At 36.7% G+C, this 15,399-nt stretch overlaps 3 protein-coding genes across 4 annotated transcripts; all 3 read left to right on the forward strand.

The window, feature by feature from the left end:
* Positions 1 to 275: 275 nt before the first annotated feature.
* Positions 276 to 4,488, forward strand: LOC103134090 (syndecan-2-like). 2 transcript variants are annotated; one of them, XM_007546181.2, is made up of 5 exons: positions 276 to 490; positions 2,400 to 2,478; positions 2,612 to 2,682; positions 2,786 to 2,900; positions 2,989 to 4,488. In XM_007546181.2, exons 1-5 carry the CDS (start codon positions 425 to 427, stop codon positions 3,144 to 3,146), a joined length of 489 nt encoding a protein of 162 aa, XP_007546243.1. In that variant the 5' UTR covers positions 276 to 424; the 3' UTR covers positions 3,147 to 4,488. The 2 variants fall into 2 exon arrangements, with proteins under 2 accessions (XP_007546243.1, XP_007546254.1); XM_007546192.2 differs by having other exon boundaries at positions 2,615 to 2,682.
* An 855-nt stretch (positions 4,489 to 5,343) lies between these two features.
* LOC103134100 (uncharacterized) lies at positions 5,344 to 6,949 on the forward strand. The gene is made up of 3 exons (XM_007546205.1): positions 5,344 to 5,712; positions 5,809 to 5,932; positions 6,186 to 6,949. Exons 1-3 carry the CDS (start codon positions 5,502 to 5,504, stop codon positions 6,505 to 6,507), a joined length of 657 nt encoding a protein of 218 aa, XP_007546267.1. The 5' UTR covers positions 5,344 to 5,501; the 3' UTR covers positions 6,508 to 6,949.
* A 629-nt stretch (positions 6,950 to 7,578) lies between these two features.
* Positions 7,579 to 15,393, forward strand: laptm4a (lysosomal protein transmembrane 4 alpha). Its single transcript, XM_007546218.2, has 7 exons — positions 7,579 to 7,807; positions 9,348 to 9,468; positions 10,390 to 10,466; positions 11,279 to 11,401; positions 13,248 to 13,343; positions 13,536 to 13,634; positions 14,462 to 15,393. Exons 1-7 carry the CDS (start codon positions 7,679 to 7,681, stop codon positions 14,534 to 14,536), a joined length of 720 nt encoding a protein of 239 aa, XP_007546280.1. The 5' UTR covers positions 7,579 to 7,678; the 3' UTR covers positions 14,537 to 15,393.
* The last annotated feature ends 6 nt before the right edge of the window (positions 15,394 to 15,399 follow it).

Consider the following 15,399-nt stretch of genomic DNA (forward strand, 5'->3'; position numbering starts at 1 on the left):
ATATAATTCTGGTGCCTTTGAGCCAAAACATACACCGACAATTGCCCACAGCTTTTGTGCAAGTGATTTTAATCAAAGTTAATTACTTAATGCGCGATGCAACCAAAGTTCTCAGAATAAAGGGTGATTTTTTTTATTCAGAAAGAAAAGCAGAGTATTATGTTTCTGCTGACGTTATTTTAAGCCCATCTGCATGTCAGTAAATTGTACAAGGCGCTGTTTATTGGCTTACAAGCCAACCTTTATTAAAACAGTCTCCTCCCATCAGGTACAGTGTGTGATCATTTTCACGGTGGGTGGGGTTTATGAGGTCGAAACCAGCTGGATCAGTAGACAGTTTTTTATTTATTTATTTTTTTATTATAGTTCTTCTACACGGAGCCGAGAGACTCGTTGACAAAGGGGACTCTAACTCAGCCTAAAGATGCGGTTATCACTGACGGTGTCCGTGGTTTTAGCACTGGGATTAATCCTTCCTGAAAGGGTGTCGGTAAGTCACCTTCTGCCTTTCAATCTTATTAAACAGAGGAGACATGGTGGTTACCTTCGTCTCACGCTTACCTCTCTCACTTCCTGTTCAGCAATAACTTCGAGCCAAAAATGTCTCCGAGTTAAAACAGTTTGGAAGTTTTAAACTTCCCAACTAAAGCTACATTTCAGTGACTGAAGGCACTCACTGGCTTATTCAAATCTACTTTTACGACTTATGCTGTTTTTCATTATTATTATTATTATTGTTGTTATTGAGAAGGTCGATGTGCTGACTCATATAATGCTATTTGTTCACGGGCCAGGCTTAAACAAAAACAAAAAACACAGATCATGGGCAAATAAATATTATAATAAAAATCTAATTTACAGAAAAATAACTATGTATTAATTTCACTGACATTTTATGGACCAAAAACGATTGATCACATATTTTTAATGAAGTGCAATTAAATAAATATATGTGAGAAAACTTGTTTTTTATTATTCTGTAATGTATGCACTTATATATTTTTAGAACTCAAAAGAATGCTGTCCTGACACACCTTAAGTTTTTCATTCACAGATCTTGCAAAAATATAAATGCAAGTCAGATATATACATCTGTTATATGCTTTACTAATCATATGTTTTTAAACCTAAATAGTACACTTCACTTTAAAGTTTTAAGAAACTTTGAATTGAGGAAATTCAAGGTTTATTTGTTTTGTTTTTTGCTTTGTTTTGTTTTTTGCTGTCACAACGTGCCAGTTAGAAATGGCTGACCTCTCACAAGTCATAGATTTGTTTCTTAAGTTATAGCCACAAAACTGAAAGAAGATGTTTGATCACATTTTCTTTGCTATGCTTTGAATTGTAACTTAAAGCAAAACGGAAAAATGTGTGCTTATAGGGATGTTTTTTTATTTTTTCCATGCTTCGGCCTCAATCTTCAGTATATTTTATTAGAATTTTATGTGACAGACCAGCACAAAGTAACACATATTCAAAGCATCTTTGAAAAAATACTTTTATTTCAGTATTACCTCTTAATTGCAATTACATCTGAATTTTAACCAGGCCATCATAACATAAGAAGGTGCTTAAATCTAAGCAGTTCTTTTGAAACTCTGGTTGTTTACGGTCATTCTCTTAATGCTCCAGTTTGATCTTTGCAGCCTCAACCCTTTTTTTTAATTTTTACCTCCAGTATTGTTAATGCATTTAATTCCATCCATCTGCTCATCAATATTAACCAACTTGCAGCTTCCTTATCCCTGCTAAAGAAAAGTATCCCCACAGCATGATGCTGCCATCACCCCGGTGTGTTCAGGTTGATGTCCAGGCTCAGTTTTCATTCTACATCGTGCAATACTTTGTGTTGGTGCGTCACAGATAAATCCCAATAAAATATGTGCAAGTTTAGAAGATGTAAAAGGGTGTGGATAGTTTGGAACTGCACTATAGTCATAAGCAGTTTCTGTAGCTTCTCTAGGTTTATTGTAGAGCAGTTAGTGGGTGTGGGAAGTCTGACACAGATCATGACGTCCTATGATATTTTCCTGATAAGTATGTGCTGCTCTTACAGTTTTATGATATGCATTTCTCCATTTATCAGTTCTTTACGGACCACATGTAAACAATATTTAAACATCTATAATTATGTTTGCTTCTGGTTTGCAAATTAATTTGCAAAACCCCCCAAAATTGTGGCTAACTTAAATGAGTGGAGTTATGCAATCACCCACTGTTATCTGCTCATGAGTGTTTACTGGTGATGACTATCTGATCATTATGGGATTGTCAGGGGAAGTTTGTCTCCTTGGCAATATTCATTTCCTTATTGCTTTGTTATCTTCCTTATAACCTTGTATTATTCAGTGACTTGTTTATATGCTAAAAATATTCATGTTTTTCTTCCATGAAATAAGCTTTCTGGACCTCCAGAGGACTGGGAGGGATCTGGATATGACCTGGATGGTTCTGGTTCCGGAGATGATCCAGAACAAAGTATATTCAAGCGCTTCCTTTGACCGACTATTATAAAGAATCACTTTCATTTCTTTCACTAAATATTCTCAAAACATGTTTGTCCTTGTTTCTTATTTGTTTTCTCGCCTGATGAAATTACAAATCTCCAAAGAAGGGACCAACAACAATCCTGACCCGGATATTGTACCAAACCCTGTAAATGGAAACACAAATTCTGCCAAAGTATGACCCATTTAAAAAAAAAAAAAAGATATATCCTGCTTCATTGCATTTGATGTGGTTGATTATGCAGGAAATTATGCAATGTCTTTCTGTTTTGCTTTAGAGCTCGTCAGTGCTGAATGTGGGGAGATCACACAGGCATGACGGAGACGCTGCAACAGAATTGATTGTTATCTCAAACAACAACAGCTTACTGGAAAACAAGGAGATCGTTGCAGGTACTGCGGGATGCATGCACACCGAAAGTGATAAAGCTGTAAAGTGTGAATTTGAATTTAGCTCAGTTTGCTTGGTTTGCGTCCACAGTTGCCACTGCGGGGGGAGTAACTGGAGCAATAATAGGAGTTCTGCTATCAGCGATCCTGATTTACAAATGGAGGAAGAAACACAAAGAAGAACATATTAAGAACAAGGCTTCAAATGAAGAATACCACAAACCCACTCGGGAAGTAACTTTTATTTAACTGTCACATCCAGGTTGGATTGAAATCTTTAAAACACCACAAGGTGTCTCCGTCCTCCTGATTGTGGAGAGCTGCTATTAATGAATTTTCTCAAAGGAGAAAATTATCAAAAATTATTCACACCCTTTCACTTTCTCCTACATTAACAGTTTTCATTCTAAAATAGTTTTTGAGTACTTAAGAGCCTAGATTTTTACATCCTTTCACGGATTTTTGCGTCAACACAATCTCAGAGGTCTACTGACCATTCTTTTGAATTTGTTGGTTGAGTTCTGCTATACGAATTGTCAACCTTGAGACCTTTTTATGCGAGATTGTACATTTCCAAATCATATCCGACATATTAAATTTAGCAGAGGTGAAGATGCATCGAGATCAGTTACAATAATGTTAACATTTTTAGATTTTCTTTTTACAAAAACGCCATAAAAAATGTGAATTATTTTTGTGCAAATTTTCCATAAAAAATAAAATCTATTTTGGGATCAGACTGTATTGTAGCAAAATAAGTGGAAAAAGAAGGGGTGTGAATACTTCCTGGGGGCACTGTATCTGTTAATATAACGTTGTCTGTGATAAAACATGATTAAAATGTTTCAAGGACCTCATTCTGCCTCTGTTTTAGAAATATCTAATATGTGTATAGTTTTCATTAGAAGTATAAAGATCAATAACTGCTAAGCTAAGCTTTGACTATTTATCCTGGATTTTGTCTGTTCTGTATAATCCTTTACATCGGTTTGAAATGAGATGCAATGCACGATTTGACTTATCAGTCAGTAGCAATTTCTATTGTTTTTGTAGCACAATATAAGGCATGAAGGAAAAATGGGGGGACTTGTGGCAGCTTGTATCTCTTTTTCAGAGCCTTTTAGGTTTTTACTACATTAAAATGTTGTTTGTGTTGTCACTGAGATTCCTGAGAAATAGTAATACCTAGATTTCTAGTGAAATCTCAGTGCTCTTTTTGCACGTTCCAGATGTTGGTTTTATGTATTTTTGTTTGCTTTCTTTCACTTACAAAAATAAAATTATGGTGTCATTAAAAGTCAGAACTAATGGGTAGTTGTTTGATTCTATGCATTTTACGTACAGTTGTGTATGGGCTGATCTGTGCTAAAAGGGCGGTGCAAAAATGTTCACCATTACCCTTTATTTTGCTAAATTGTACAATATAAGTTAAAAAGTCTTCAGTATAACTGGATTTTTAATGTTTTATAAGGTACTACTTCCTGTATAATGTCTCTCTTAGTGTGCATGATTTAATTGATGTGCCTTAATATATTGCATGAAAACTTATAAGAATTGACAATTTGTGCAATATTAAAACTGTGTGATCATTTTTTTTCTCACATTTTTGTTTGCACTTAAAGAAATGGGAACAAATCTTGTCTTAAGATGCTTAAAGTAGTTTTTGTGTGAATGCAATGCTTGTTCATCACTTGAATTGTGAACTCTTGAGGCTGACTGTGTGTTGTGAGTCCATGCAAACAAAAATGCATTATTCTGGAAATAGTCAGCTATCTGGACTGGACGTAAAAAAGAAAGAATAGTAAATATCTCCTGAGAAAAGTGTTAAGACTTAAAAATAAAGTTTGTGTAACTGTTTCTCAGGACCAAGTGTCCTTAGAACCAAGAAGATCATATTATGCAATTTAATGTTGTTATATTTAATAAATCAAAATGTCAAAAGTTAATTAATTTTAGGCATTCAGTTCACAAAGTGAAACATATTTCATGTTTTCATACAGATAACAAAACCTGGTGATTATGACAGTATCACATCATACTAAAAAAGCAAAACAAATTTAATACAGAAATATGGGCTTAATGAAGAAATATGTTTAATACCTTCTTAAAAGTTATTTTCAAAAGATATTTCACAGTTGATAAAAGCGTGGCAAGCAGATGGCCACTGGTACTGAGCCTTTAGGCAAGAATTGTTGTGAATTTGCACTTTATAAATAAAATACATTTAATTTGAGATACTTTACAGAGTTTTCCATCAAAAGATTTAACAATACTTCTTTATATTAATCTTTATTACTCAGAAGATCATTATTCATCAAGCTTAACATAAAGTTATTCGTCCTTACAATGGTTGTTGGTCCTCCACCCACGACTGAACTACACGAGTCTGGTAAAAGAACAACTAATCCCACAATGCACTTCAGCGGGAAAAGGAGGAGTTTTACTATGTTTCCCATAACATTACACACGGATGCCCCGGCGCCATTGCGATAGTACGAAGTACCAGTAATCAGCATTCCACGACGTTTCTTTCCAACCGCCAATAAAAACCAAGAAGAAGAAGAAGAAGCATTCCACTAAATTGACCGCACGAAGAGAACCGCGATGGTGGTGTATTGTTGGGTTAAAGGGTGTAAGAACAGAGGCGACAAAAAAGTGAAGAGGAGTTTTCACTACATCCCCAAAGTCAGGACAACAGAAGGTGAGCAAACTTTGCGACTTAGCATCGAGCGTCGACGAGTGTGGCTAGCTAATATCCGCAGGAAAGATCAACCGTCCAGTACATCACGGATTTGCTCTGATCACTTTATTAGTGGTAAGGACATTTTTAAACTGTTTCTGAAAATAACCATATTGTCAATGCTGTCAGTCAGTATTAAACTGGTTGCTGTGGAAAAACTGTACTTTGTAGGCAAACCTGCAGACTTGTACGACAGATCCAACCCAGATTGGGCCCCTACCTTGAAGCTGACCAAAGAAGCAACTCTTGACGAAATTGAACTTAGAAGGAGACTCTCTGAAGCCAATTTGAAAAGGTACATGATTTGCTTTTGCAATCAAATTATGTGGTAACGGTAATTTGATTAACAATACATGGGAAAAAGTTTTTGTTCTGTGACTGTAATTATTGATATATAATTAACTAAATGTATAATACAAGTAAATATCCCCAAATTAAATCCAGATCACAGTGTCATGATGGTAATGCATTATTTTAGATACGTCATCCATTTATTGTTATTGTGCCTTAATATGAGAATGATTCCCGTTTCCTTCTTGTTACAACAGATATCAAAGAGCGAAGTACCGATCTCGCAAAAAGAACAAGATCAATGCAGCCACTGCTTTGCTGGATCATCACTATGCGCAGGGGGCAAATTTCACTGCATCACCACTTCCTGGTTCAGCTTCAAAACTTCCCAGTCCTACCTCAGACGTTCATTTTGTCAAAACATGGATAGTCATTCCACAGGAACGAATAGTAGCTTCTAATGATGATTGTGTAATGGGAGAGGTAGTGAAGTCCAGGGCTGAAACAATTAATCAGAGTGATGATGATGATGATGATGATGATGATGATGACTCGATTATTGAAGTAATCATCGATTAATTTGAGTCCATTTAAAAATTTAAAGTAATTTTTGACTGGACAATGCAGACTCTGAAAATGCTGTTTTTTGAAAAACCACACAGTCAGAGTGGATACTGAGCTAGAACTGTACAAAAACATCTATATATTTTGCATACAAGTTGAAAACCCTTCTTCATCTGTAAATATGTTCTACCTATAGCCTAAAATAAAATCTCCTACATGTTTTGCATTATTCTATTTTTTGGCTAATCCAAAGAATTGTCAACAGATTAGCCTTAAACTGAATGGATAAATCAAGCAGACTGGACTGAGCTTTTCACATGTTGATGTTAAAAGTATTTTTGTAGCTGCAAATGCATCCTTTGCAACAGATGATCACATGTACACTAAAGGAATGGTATATTATTGCACTTTAGACAATAAATTGATTATTTCCTTTTAAAAAAAGGAATTTAATAAATTTGTTTATTTGCATTATTTATGTATTTTTAATGTTGCATAAACTACCAGACCCTTAGGGCTCACTACATTTTCACATTTTCAATATTGAATGTTTATAACCTTTTTTTAATCTTAACTTTACAAGAGGTCAGATGATCCACAACTACTGTCAAGTAATAAAAAGTTTTCACATACTTTTATTTAGGGAAGATGGAAGCCAACTGATTCTTCTCTGGGTGTTTTATTCAAAACAGATAAGATGTGGGAACACAAGTTTCGTGGAGACAAAGCACTAATTTCACATAGAGAATATAATTAATACAATGATCAACAAAATCACAACAGTTGGTTCATAAAGAGGACATATTTATTCTGTCAAATAGACACTCTTCTACATAATCAATTAAAATGACCCCTTTTAAATGACAGTTTTTCCAGAACATCGTAAATATTACACTTCTGAAATTTATCTAGCCTCCCTTGTACCATTGCTGTTGTTTATGCTTTAAATTTTGACATACAGTTCCGCTACAGTTTGCATTGTATTATTTAAATTGTTATTGAAGTTTAAAAGCTAAGAACAATGATGGGGGAACGTAGACTGACGTTACGACAGATGGTTTGTTTTTAACTCTACCTTGTGCGCAGCCGCAGATCGCCGGGGGTAGTGGTGGGCGTTTCTCCGCGGTCGTTAGCTGACTGTTGATGCTGAGAAGATTTTTTCCGACGTTTCCTGCCAACTCTCCAGATGTTTCTCCCTACACTCGTAGAGGACATGCATCACTTCAAGCCAAGCCGAGATAGACTGTACACCACCCGGTGCTGTGGATGTTGCCATGTTCGGACCGGGACTATCATCCTGGGAACATGGTATATGGTGCGTAAGATGGTTCTCGATAACGGTCAATACGCCAGCGTTAGCCTGCGTCGTTCGCCTGTTAAGTTTACATAATTAAGGAGTTACATTAACCTTGCAGTTTATTTAAGATTACTGCTCAGTTCTGATTAGATTTTGGTTGTTCATGTGTATTTAAATCATTCATAGCCTCAGCATTCGAGCGTGAAAAGCCTGTTTTATGTCGAAGTGACGCTAACGGGATGCTAATGTTAGCTATAGCTAGCTAACTTATGTGGCGTTTCTCGTGGATGAGCCTGCTCAAGTGTAATATTAGGCATAAAATTCAAGAACTTTTTTACACCAAATGCTGTCCGTGCATGGTTGTTGGAAGTATTTGTGTGAGATCTAAATGTGTCAAACCTGTGACATTGGGCTTAATTAGCCGATATTCCGCTAACTTCTGCATGACGATCGTCAGATAATAAGATAAGACAAGAATCAGCAGAAGCATATATTATAATGAAAAATATTAGCATTTTTAAACACCGGAAAAATATACTTTCTCCAGCTTATGTCTTTATCTATATGTCCTTCAACCCTTAATCCATATATTCGTTTATTTATTCATCTGTTTATCTGTTCTTCAGTACTGTTGTCATTTTGCCTATGTTCTTTAACTACTATACTTTGTCCTTTCAAACTAACTTCCAGACCTGCTTTGGCTAACTAGTGGAAGGTTTTGTTGCAGAAGCATTTCATGTTTTTTAAGATGAATCCCAATATTTGTTTTATTTATTCCCTATTGGTTATTCTGAAAGCCTAATGAGGCGCATGATCTGCTTGTGTAGTATGGAGCTTTGTCATTTCACTTAGCCAAGCTACCATAATCTGCAATATTATGTCAATTGAATAAACATGTTTGTTCCTGAGTTTTTGTTCTTCCAGTTAACAAATTACAGCTGAACTCAGTTTAGTCATCCTGTTATCTGCAGATGATGGAGGGAGGGGATGGGGTATTGTGCAGTTACCAGAACATTAGCTGGTATTTTTTTTTACTTTGTCTAGACTGTTGTATGCGGACATAGATATGTTTATGTTCATTGGATTAACTGCTATAAGCAGGATGGCATGTTTACATTTTCAAACTTTAATATCTGCTTACCACACTGAAGTAAAAATGTTTTCCAGGAGCTGCTGTGATGAAATATTAGATTTTTTTTATTTATTAAATGTAGAATTAATCTAGTTTCTTAAATTTTCTCCCAGCTCTCTAGAGCCTCCTTCTTATTTAAAGGGCCAGTCAAAATTACTTTTATATCGAATTAAATTCACATCTCGTCATTCATATAAAAAAAAAAACACATGGACCCTTTTTCCTTTTGTCTATTCTCCTGTGTGTCATAATTTCTTAGTGTTCTCTGGTTTCAACAAAGGCGCTTGTTGCCTTTTTAAAGTCCCTGTTTTTTCTTCATGCATTATCTGCAGCTTGAACTTCATGCAGCTTTGAAAGCGAATTCAGATTAACCCCAAGTTAATTTAAATTGAACTCAAGCGTTACTCCGTGCTTACCTGTATTCAGGTGGTCAACCTGTTGATGGGAATCCTGCTGACCGTGGCTGTGACGCACCCAGAGAACGTACCAACTATCGACCTGCAGTATGAGGTCATTGACCATTACTTTGCTTCCGACAGGATGTCCGGTAAGCAAAAATATAATAATTTGATATCTGCTCTGTGTGCAAACTGGTGGATTTGAATCAGAATTTGACTATATATTTCTGTATATAAGTTAGGATTTTTTTTTTTTTTTGTAAAGTGCCTTTAGACATGTGTTTTAAATCAGAGCTATTTAAATAAACTGAATTCATTAAATGTGGAAATATGAGTAATAGTTTGATAGTAAACTTTTGTGTTTATTGTTTTGAGTACTTTGGAATGTTAGGACCTGGAAAAGAATGGACTTTGACGTGGAACTCTGTACTGAAGCTGCTTATATAAGCACCATTGAGGTCACTGTCTGGAATTTTCCAAAAATACAGAATGTTCTCTAACCCTCCCGAGTAAACTTTGAATTTAAGACCGATTTAAAGTCAGGTTTTTCCCCCCACATTCATGCTTGGTAATTCTAATGCTAAGCTTATTCATACTGTAGTTCCAAGTTATCAGCTCCAGTAGATGGTGCTTTTTGACCCCATCTGACATTAAAAGTGTCAGATGGGGTCATACCGATGCACAGATTGTTTTATCTGAGCTACAGAATAACAGAGTTGATACAGACTGCATTACTGCAGCAGCTCTGGCACGAGCCACCCCACGGCAAGAGTTAACAAAGTGAGAGGATAAGTAATGAGAGAAAAGAGGATATGAAAGGTAGACCATTTCATTATCTCAGACTGCGTCTTTCATATTTACTGACTCTGCTGAAAGAGATCGACTTAATGTTCCCCAGAGCTACTCTGTTAAAGCCGAGTGAGTTGGCCGTCTTGTCAAGTATGCAAATCCCAGCTGCCTCTTTTAAAGCACAGGCAAATATACACTTAATCTCGACTCTTGGCCTCTACCATGCACCAAGGCTTTACTGTGGCCAGAATTCACCGATTGTATCTCTTGCTCTTTTGTAGAAAATGCCTGTGTTGGATTTGCCATCTCTCTGCTGATGCTCACTATCAGTGCCATGATGGTGTACGGAGCAATCACTGTAAGTCGTGGCAGAATTAACATTCTAAAAGGTTTGTCTTGGGTTTTCTGTGCAAATGTATAATCCGTGGAAGGAATTCAGCTTCATTTTTTCCCCCCTGTGAAAGTTAGCACAAAATAAAGCTTTTATAAGTGGTTGTTGAAAGGAATTGTGATTTATCAGGCTTGTTCCACACCATGCTGTGTTTTCACTGCGTGTCGTGTTTACCTCGCAGGCCTGCCTGATGGCAACAAGGAGGACAGGTTTGGTAGCTTTGTCACATGAACCTTCATTAAACTGCTAGATTTGTTTGCACAGTTAAAGTACGACTCCTATCTGCGAACCGCAAACAGGAGGCAAATGCAGATTGTCCAAAAGTCGTACTTTAGCTGCGCTATGACAACTTTCCAATAAAGTGTTGTAGAAACCCTTCTGGTATAGCGTGGCAGCTATCTCCAGATATGAAAAATAATGTTAGGCATATAATGTTAGTTCAAATGAAGTAGGACCCATCCTTAGAGTTTTTTACTATTATTTTGAAGTAAAATCCAAACTGCTTAGTTACTAAAGGAAGGACCACCTTGCTTATTTTAATTTGATGTCTTCTAGCATCATATGAACCTAATCTATATTCCTTAGAAAAAAAAAACCCTCATAACCAAGAGACCTAGGGATGGAATTAAAGTTTGTTCTTTTTAATAATTTCTAGAATGTTATTTTATGATGTCTAGAGGTCGGATGAAATTAAGCATTCTGGTCCGTCCAAATTCAGTAAAGATGTGTCCACGTTATCGTTTAATCTTCTATTTTCCAACTGTGTCCGCCTTCTTCAGCACCGTGATGGATGGCTCATCCCGTTTTTCTGCTACCAGCTGTTTGACTTTGCTCTGAGCTGCCTGGTGGCCATCAGTTCTCTCACTTACCTTCCCAGGATCCGGGACTACCTGGAGCAGCTGGTCAGTCCCAACAGTTCACTGTCGGGTTCCACCTGTAGTCATTTTATGTTTGCTTTCACTTACTGGATTTTCATGATTTTGCTGTTGGACTGTTTGACTCATTCAGCATTTCCTGTTTTAGCCACACAGCATGTTTCACCCATTAGTAAACAGGAAGTCAACATTATTGCGCAGCGCTCACAGTTCATCACTTGTATTTCCTTGAAAAAAAAAATGCATGACTTGTATGAGAGAATCCATTTTCCGTGACTGTATGGTTCTCTTATTGATGGGAACATTTTCAAATGTTGTGATGTTACAGCTGGTGTTTTCAGTGTGTTTTATTAGGATTACATAAAACAGCTTAGCACAAAGTCATGCATATCTTAAAGGATAGAGAAATATAGTTTTTAAATAATTTGTTACACATAAAAAGTTAAATAGTCTTTCATGCATTTATCTTAAGACCCTCTAAGTCAGCACTTTGTAGAATCTCACATTAGCTGCTGCTACTGTTGCAAAGCTGTTTGATTATATCTCCACTAGATTTTCACATCTGCAAACTGAAAGTTACACGTGTGTCTGTAGCGCAGCTGTAGCTCAGTTAGATTGGATGGAGAACATTTCTGAACATCAATTTTAAAGCCTTGCCACAAATTGTCCATTGGGTTTAGGTCCAGGCTTTGACTTGGCCGTTCTAAGACATAAATTTTGGATATAAACTTGGAGTGCCTACGTCCAGTCATGGGGGGCTACTATTCTGCAACATTGAAGCTGCATTCACACAGTTGGCAAATGTGACCCAAATCAGCTTTTTTGCCCACGTGTGACCCATATCCGACCCAAGTTCTGATCTTTTCACCTGATTTGTGCCTTTGTGCTTCTTGCGTACTAAATCTGATATGGTTGCATTTGATTCTTCACAAAAAAAAAATAGTTTCAGGAAAAAACATTGGATTTGAGCATCAAGACCTGCCCTGTGAACGTAGCTCACGCGGCACGTAGTAAAATGGCTGAATTGTCTCATCAGGATGTCATTCAATGGAATCAGGTGTGCTGGAGACGAGAAGCATCTTAAAGCTGCAACCTGTCACAGTGAAGCTCTGTCCCAGTGCCAAGTTCTTGGCAACCTTTTAAAAGTTTCTCCATCTGTTTTCTGAGCAGCTCTGACTAGATTACTTGTCCCATAGTATTATGATGACACCACCATTTTTTTTTTTAAAGTGGAGATAGGTGAGAGTTTCTGGTATTCACTAATGTGCAAACCTCTGATCTTCACCGAACAGCTGCATTTATACTGAGATATTAAATGACTTCTTAGGGCAAATGATTACACCGGCTTGTATTTGGGCATATTAAGGCAAATAGGGTAAAAAAAAACAAATGCATGCTCTACATTTGAGTCTAACATCACAAAATGTAAAAAAAAAAAAAAACTTCACAGTCTCAATAGTTTTACTATGGAGGATACTTTAATAAATCGGGCAATTTCGCATTATTATCGTTGACAAATACATAAGTGTGAGATTTAGCTGGACCCAGCAACTGTTTTTAATTGGAAGCAGTTTACGTAACCAGGCCTTGGGGTCATTAAAAACAGAATTATTAAAATGAGCTGAAAAATCTTCCGTGCTTCCGTGCACACAAACTGTGCTCCTAAAGGAACACACCGTTAAAAGGAATATTTATGATTCTGCAATGTTACACCAACAGAAAGATAATCTTAAATTATTAGCTTTGTATTTATTCAATTTGTCTGCAAATAAGTGCCATCCACCTGTCACAACAGAAGTTTCGGTCTTTTCTGTGTGAATTAAATTCATATCGCACAGCTGCAAAAAAACTTTTTTTTTTTTCTGCTCCTCAGCCGGATTTCCCATACAAGGATTATCTTCTGTCTCTGAACTCAAGCTGCCTCCTCCTCTTTGTGCTGGTCTTCTTCGCCTTCCTGATCATTCTCAAGGTAAAGCAGTCAGCCTGCTTGTCAAGATTTAATCCAGATTATGCTCTTCGGCATATAATACAACCGATCAGCATGTCGGTGACTGTTATCTGGCTGTTGAAGTGAACAGGTTTTAGGTTTTTGTATTTACAAGCATAAAAAAAAACTGCTAATGTACATGTGTAAGTGTAGCTCTTTGTAAATGGCTTCCAGGCTTACTTGATCAACTGTGTGTGGAACTGCTACAAGTACATCAACAACAGGAACATGCCAGAGATTGCTGTGTACCCGGCTTTTGAGACCCCTCCCCAGGTATGCGTGAGTCGCAGTCAATATTTATGGACACTTAATTTGTTGATATGATGGCGTCCTGGTACGAGATTTCATAAGTGTAAGGTCAAAGTCGAGCCAGCAGGTGGCTCACAAAGCACATTCAGGAAGTTTGTCATGTTGAGAAACAATTTGGGTTGTCACAAATAATGCTTTAGAAAGGCTGCTCTGACTGTCAATGTTAATTCAAAATAACATAGATTTTCATGTTAATGGTGTTATGGCAGCTACATAGGTCCTCAGTTTTTGGAAAAAGCAAATGCATTTACTTATCTACACTTAAAGACTATAAAAGCACCAGTTAGTTTTGGAAAGTTCATATTTACGAACACATGTAGAGTATAAGTAACTGCACACATCTTTAAATCATGTTAAAGACTCTCAATAGATGGAAAGAATTTTGTTGTTGTTTTGTCCATTTCCAAATACGTGAAATTCCCCACGTTTGAAGGTAACTAAAAGCAACAATTTTCAGTTTATAATGCATTACAAAGGCAGTCATGTTTTTCCCTGAAATTATAATTAGAATTTGAAAAGTTAGTATTTGTTAATAAGGATTCAGAAGCCATATGCGCATTCTAGCTGAAGAGACACAATATCCACGTTTTCTTTTTTTAGCTTAAAATGTAGAAAGTTGGATGTTTTTATTGTATTTTCCTGAATCCATATTTATTGGTTGTACGTGTTTAGCTACTACATTTAGAAAGTTAATCAGGTTTTCTAGAGAATACATTAATGCTTTAAAAATATTTACTGTTTTTAGTGGACACTGAATGAATCCAACGACTTCCTTTGCTTTTCCTGTACAGTACATTCTGCCCACCTATGAGATGGCGATGAAGATGCCAGAGAAAGACCCTCCTCCCCCTTACATGCCAGCCTAATCACCAGCTGTGTCACCAGGACACGCACATGCACACCCAGCCATCATATGCATTCCTACATGCCCCCCTCTCTCCCCCCCAGTCTAACCCATTTCTGAACACCATGAAGCCCTTATGCCCCCTCTGAACCCTCTGTGTCTGTGTGAGTCCTTTAAAAATGTTCTGTTCAATCTCTCCACTGTATTTCTTTTAGTGTTTATAGAGCATCCTGGAGATGTGATGGGGGGGAAAAATGTGGGAAAATTAAAATGTATGTGATAATGAATGGATGAATGCGGTGTTTGAAAAAGCATTGGAAGGAACCCCCCTCTACCCTTTCCACTGTTAGCCCTCAGCCCTTTTTTAAGTCTTAGTAAAAGGGATATGTGAAAAAAAAAACTGCTTGAGATTTGCTCATCAATCCAGCACCATTTTGTTGATAGATCAATATATGAAGTACTAAAGAATTGTTAAACTATGACAATCTGCTTCTTAGAGCTCTTATTGTTAAGTTGTATTCCAGTTTTCTGCTGTTTAAGACCTAAAATATTCCACCTCTCCCCTGATTTGAGTCTTTAGCACTTTTTTTTGTCTGTATTTATTTAGCTTCGCAGTAGTTCACAGCATCATCACCGCTTTGCTGCAGTGGCGTTCGAGCAAAGCTGCTTAGTTTTTTTTTTTGTTGTTTTTTTTTCCCAGCTGGAAGTGAAGGAGAGAAGAACACTGATCGTTTTTTCTCGCCTGACGTGTGGAGATTAACGGCTAGTCTTGTGAGCATTAGTTGTTGCATGCTTATCAACGCAATCCTCCCATTGCTTTATTGGTAATGATTTAAATCCCTGTGAAAAAACAAACAGTTGACTTAAATAAATGTGTCAGAACAA

This window comes from Poecilia formosa, unplaced genomic scaffold (assembly GCF_000485575.1).
Source record: "Poecilia formosa unplaced genomic scaffold, Poecilia_formosa-5.1.2 Scaffold1, whole genome shotgun sequence".
Lineage (NCBI taxonomy): Eukaryota > Metazoa > Chordata > Actinopteri > Cyprinodontiformes > Poeciliidae > Poecilia > Poecilia formosa.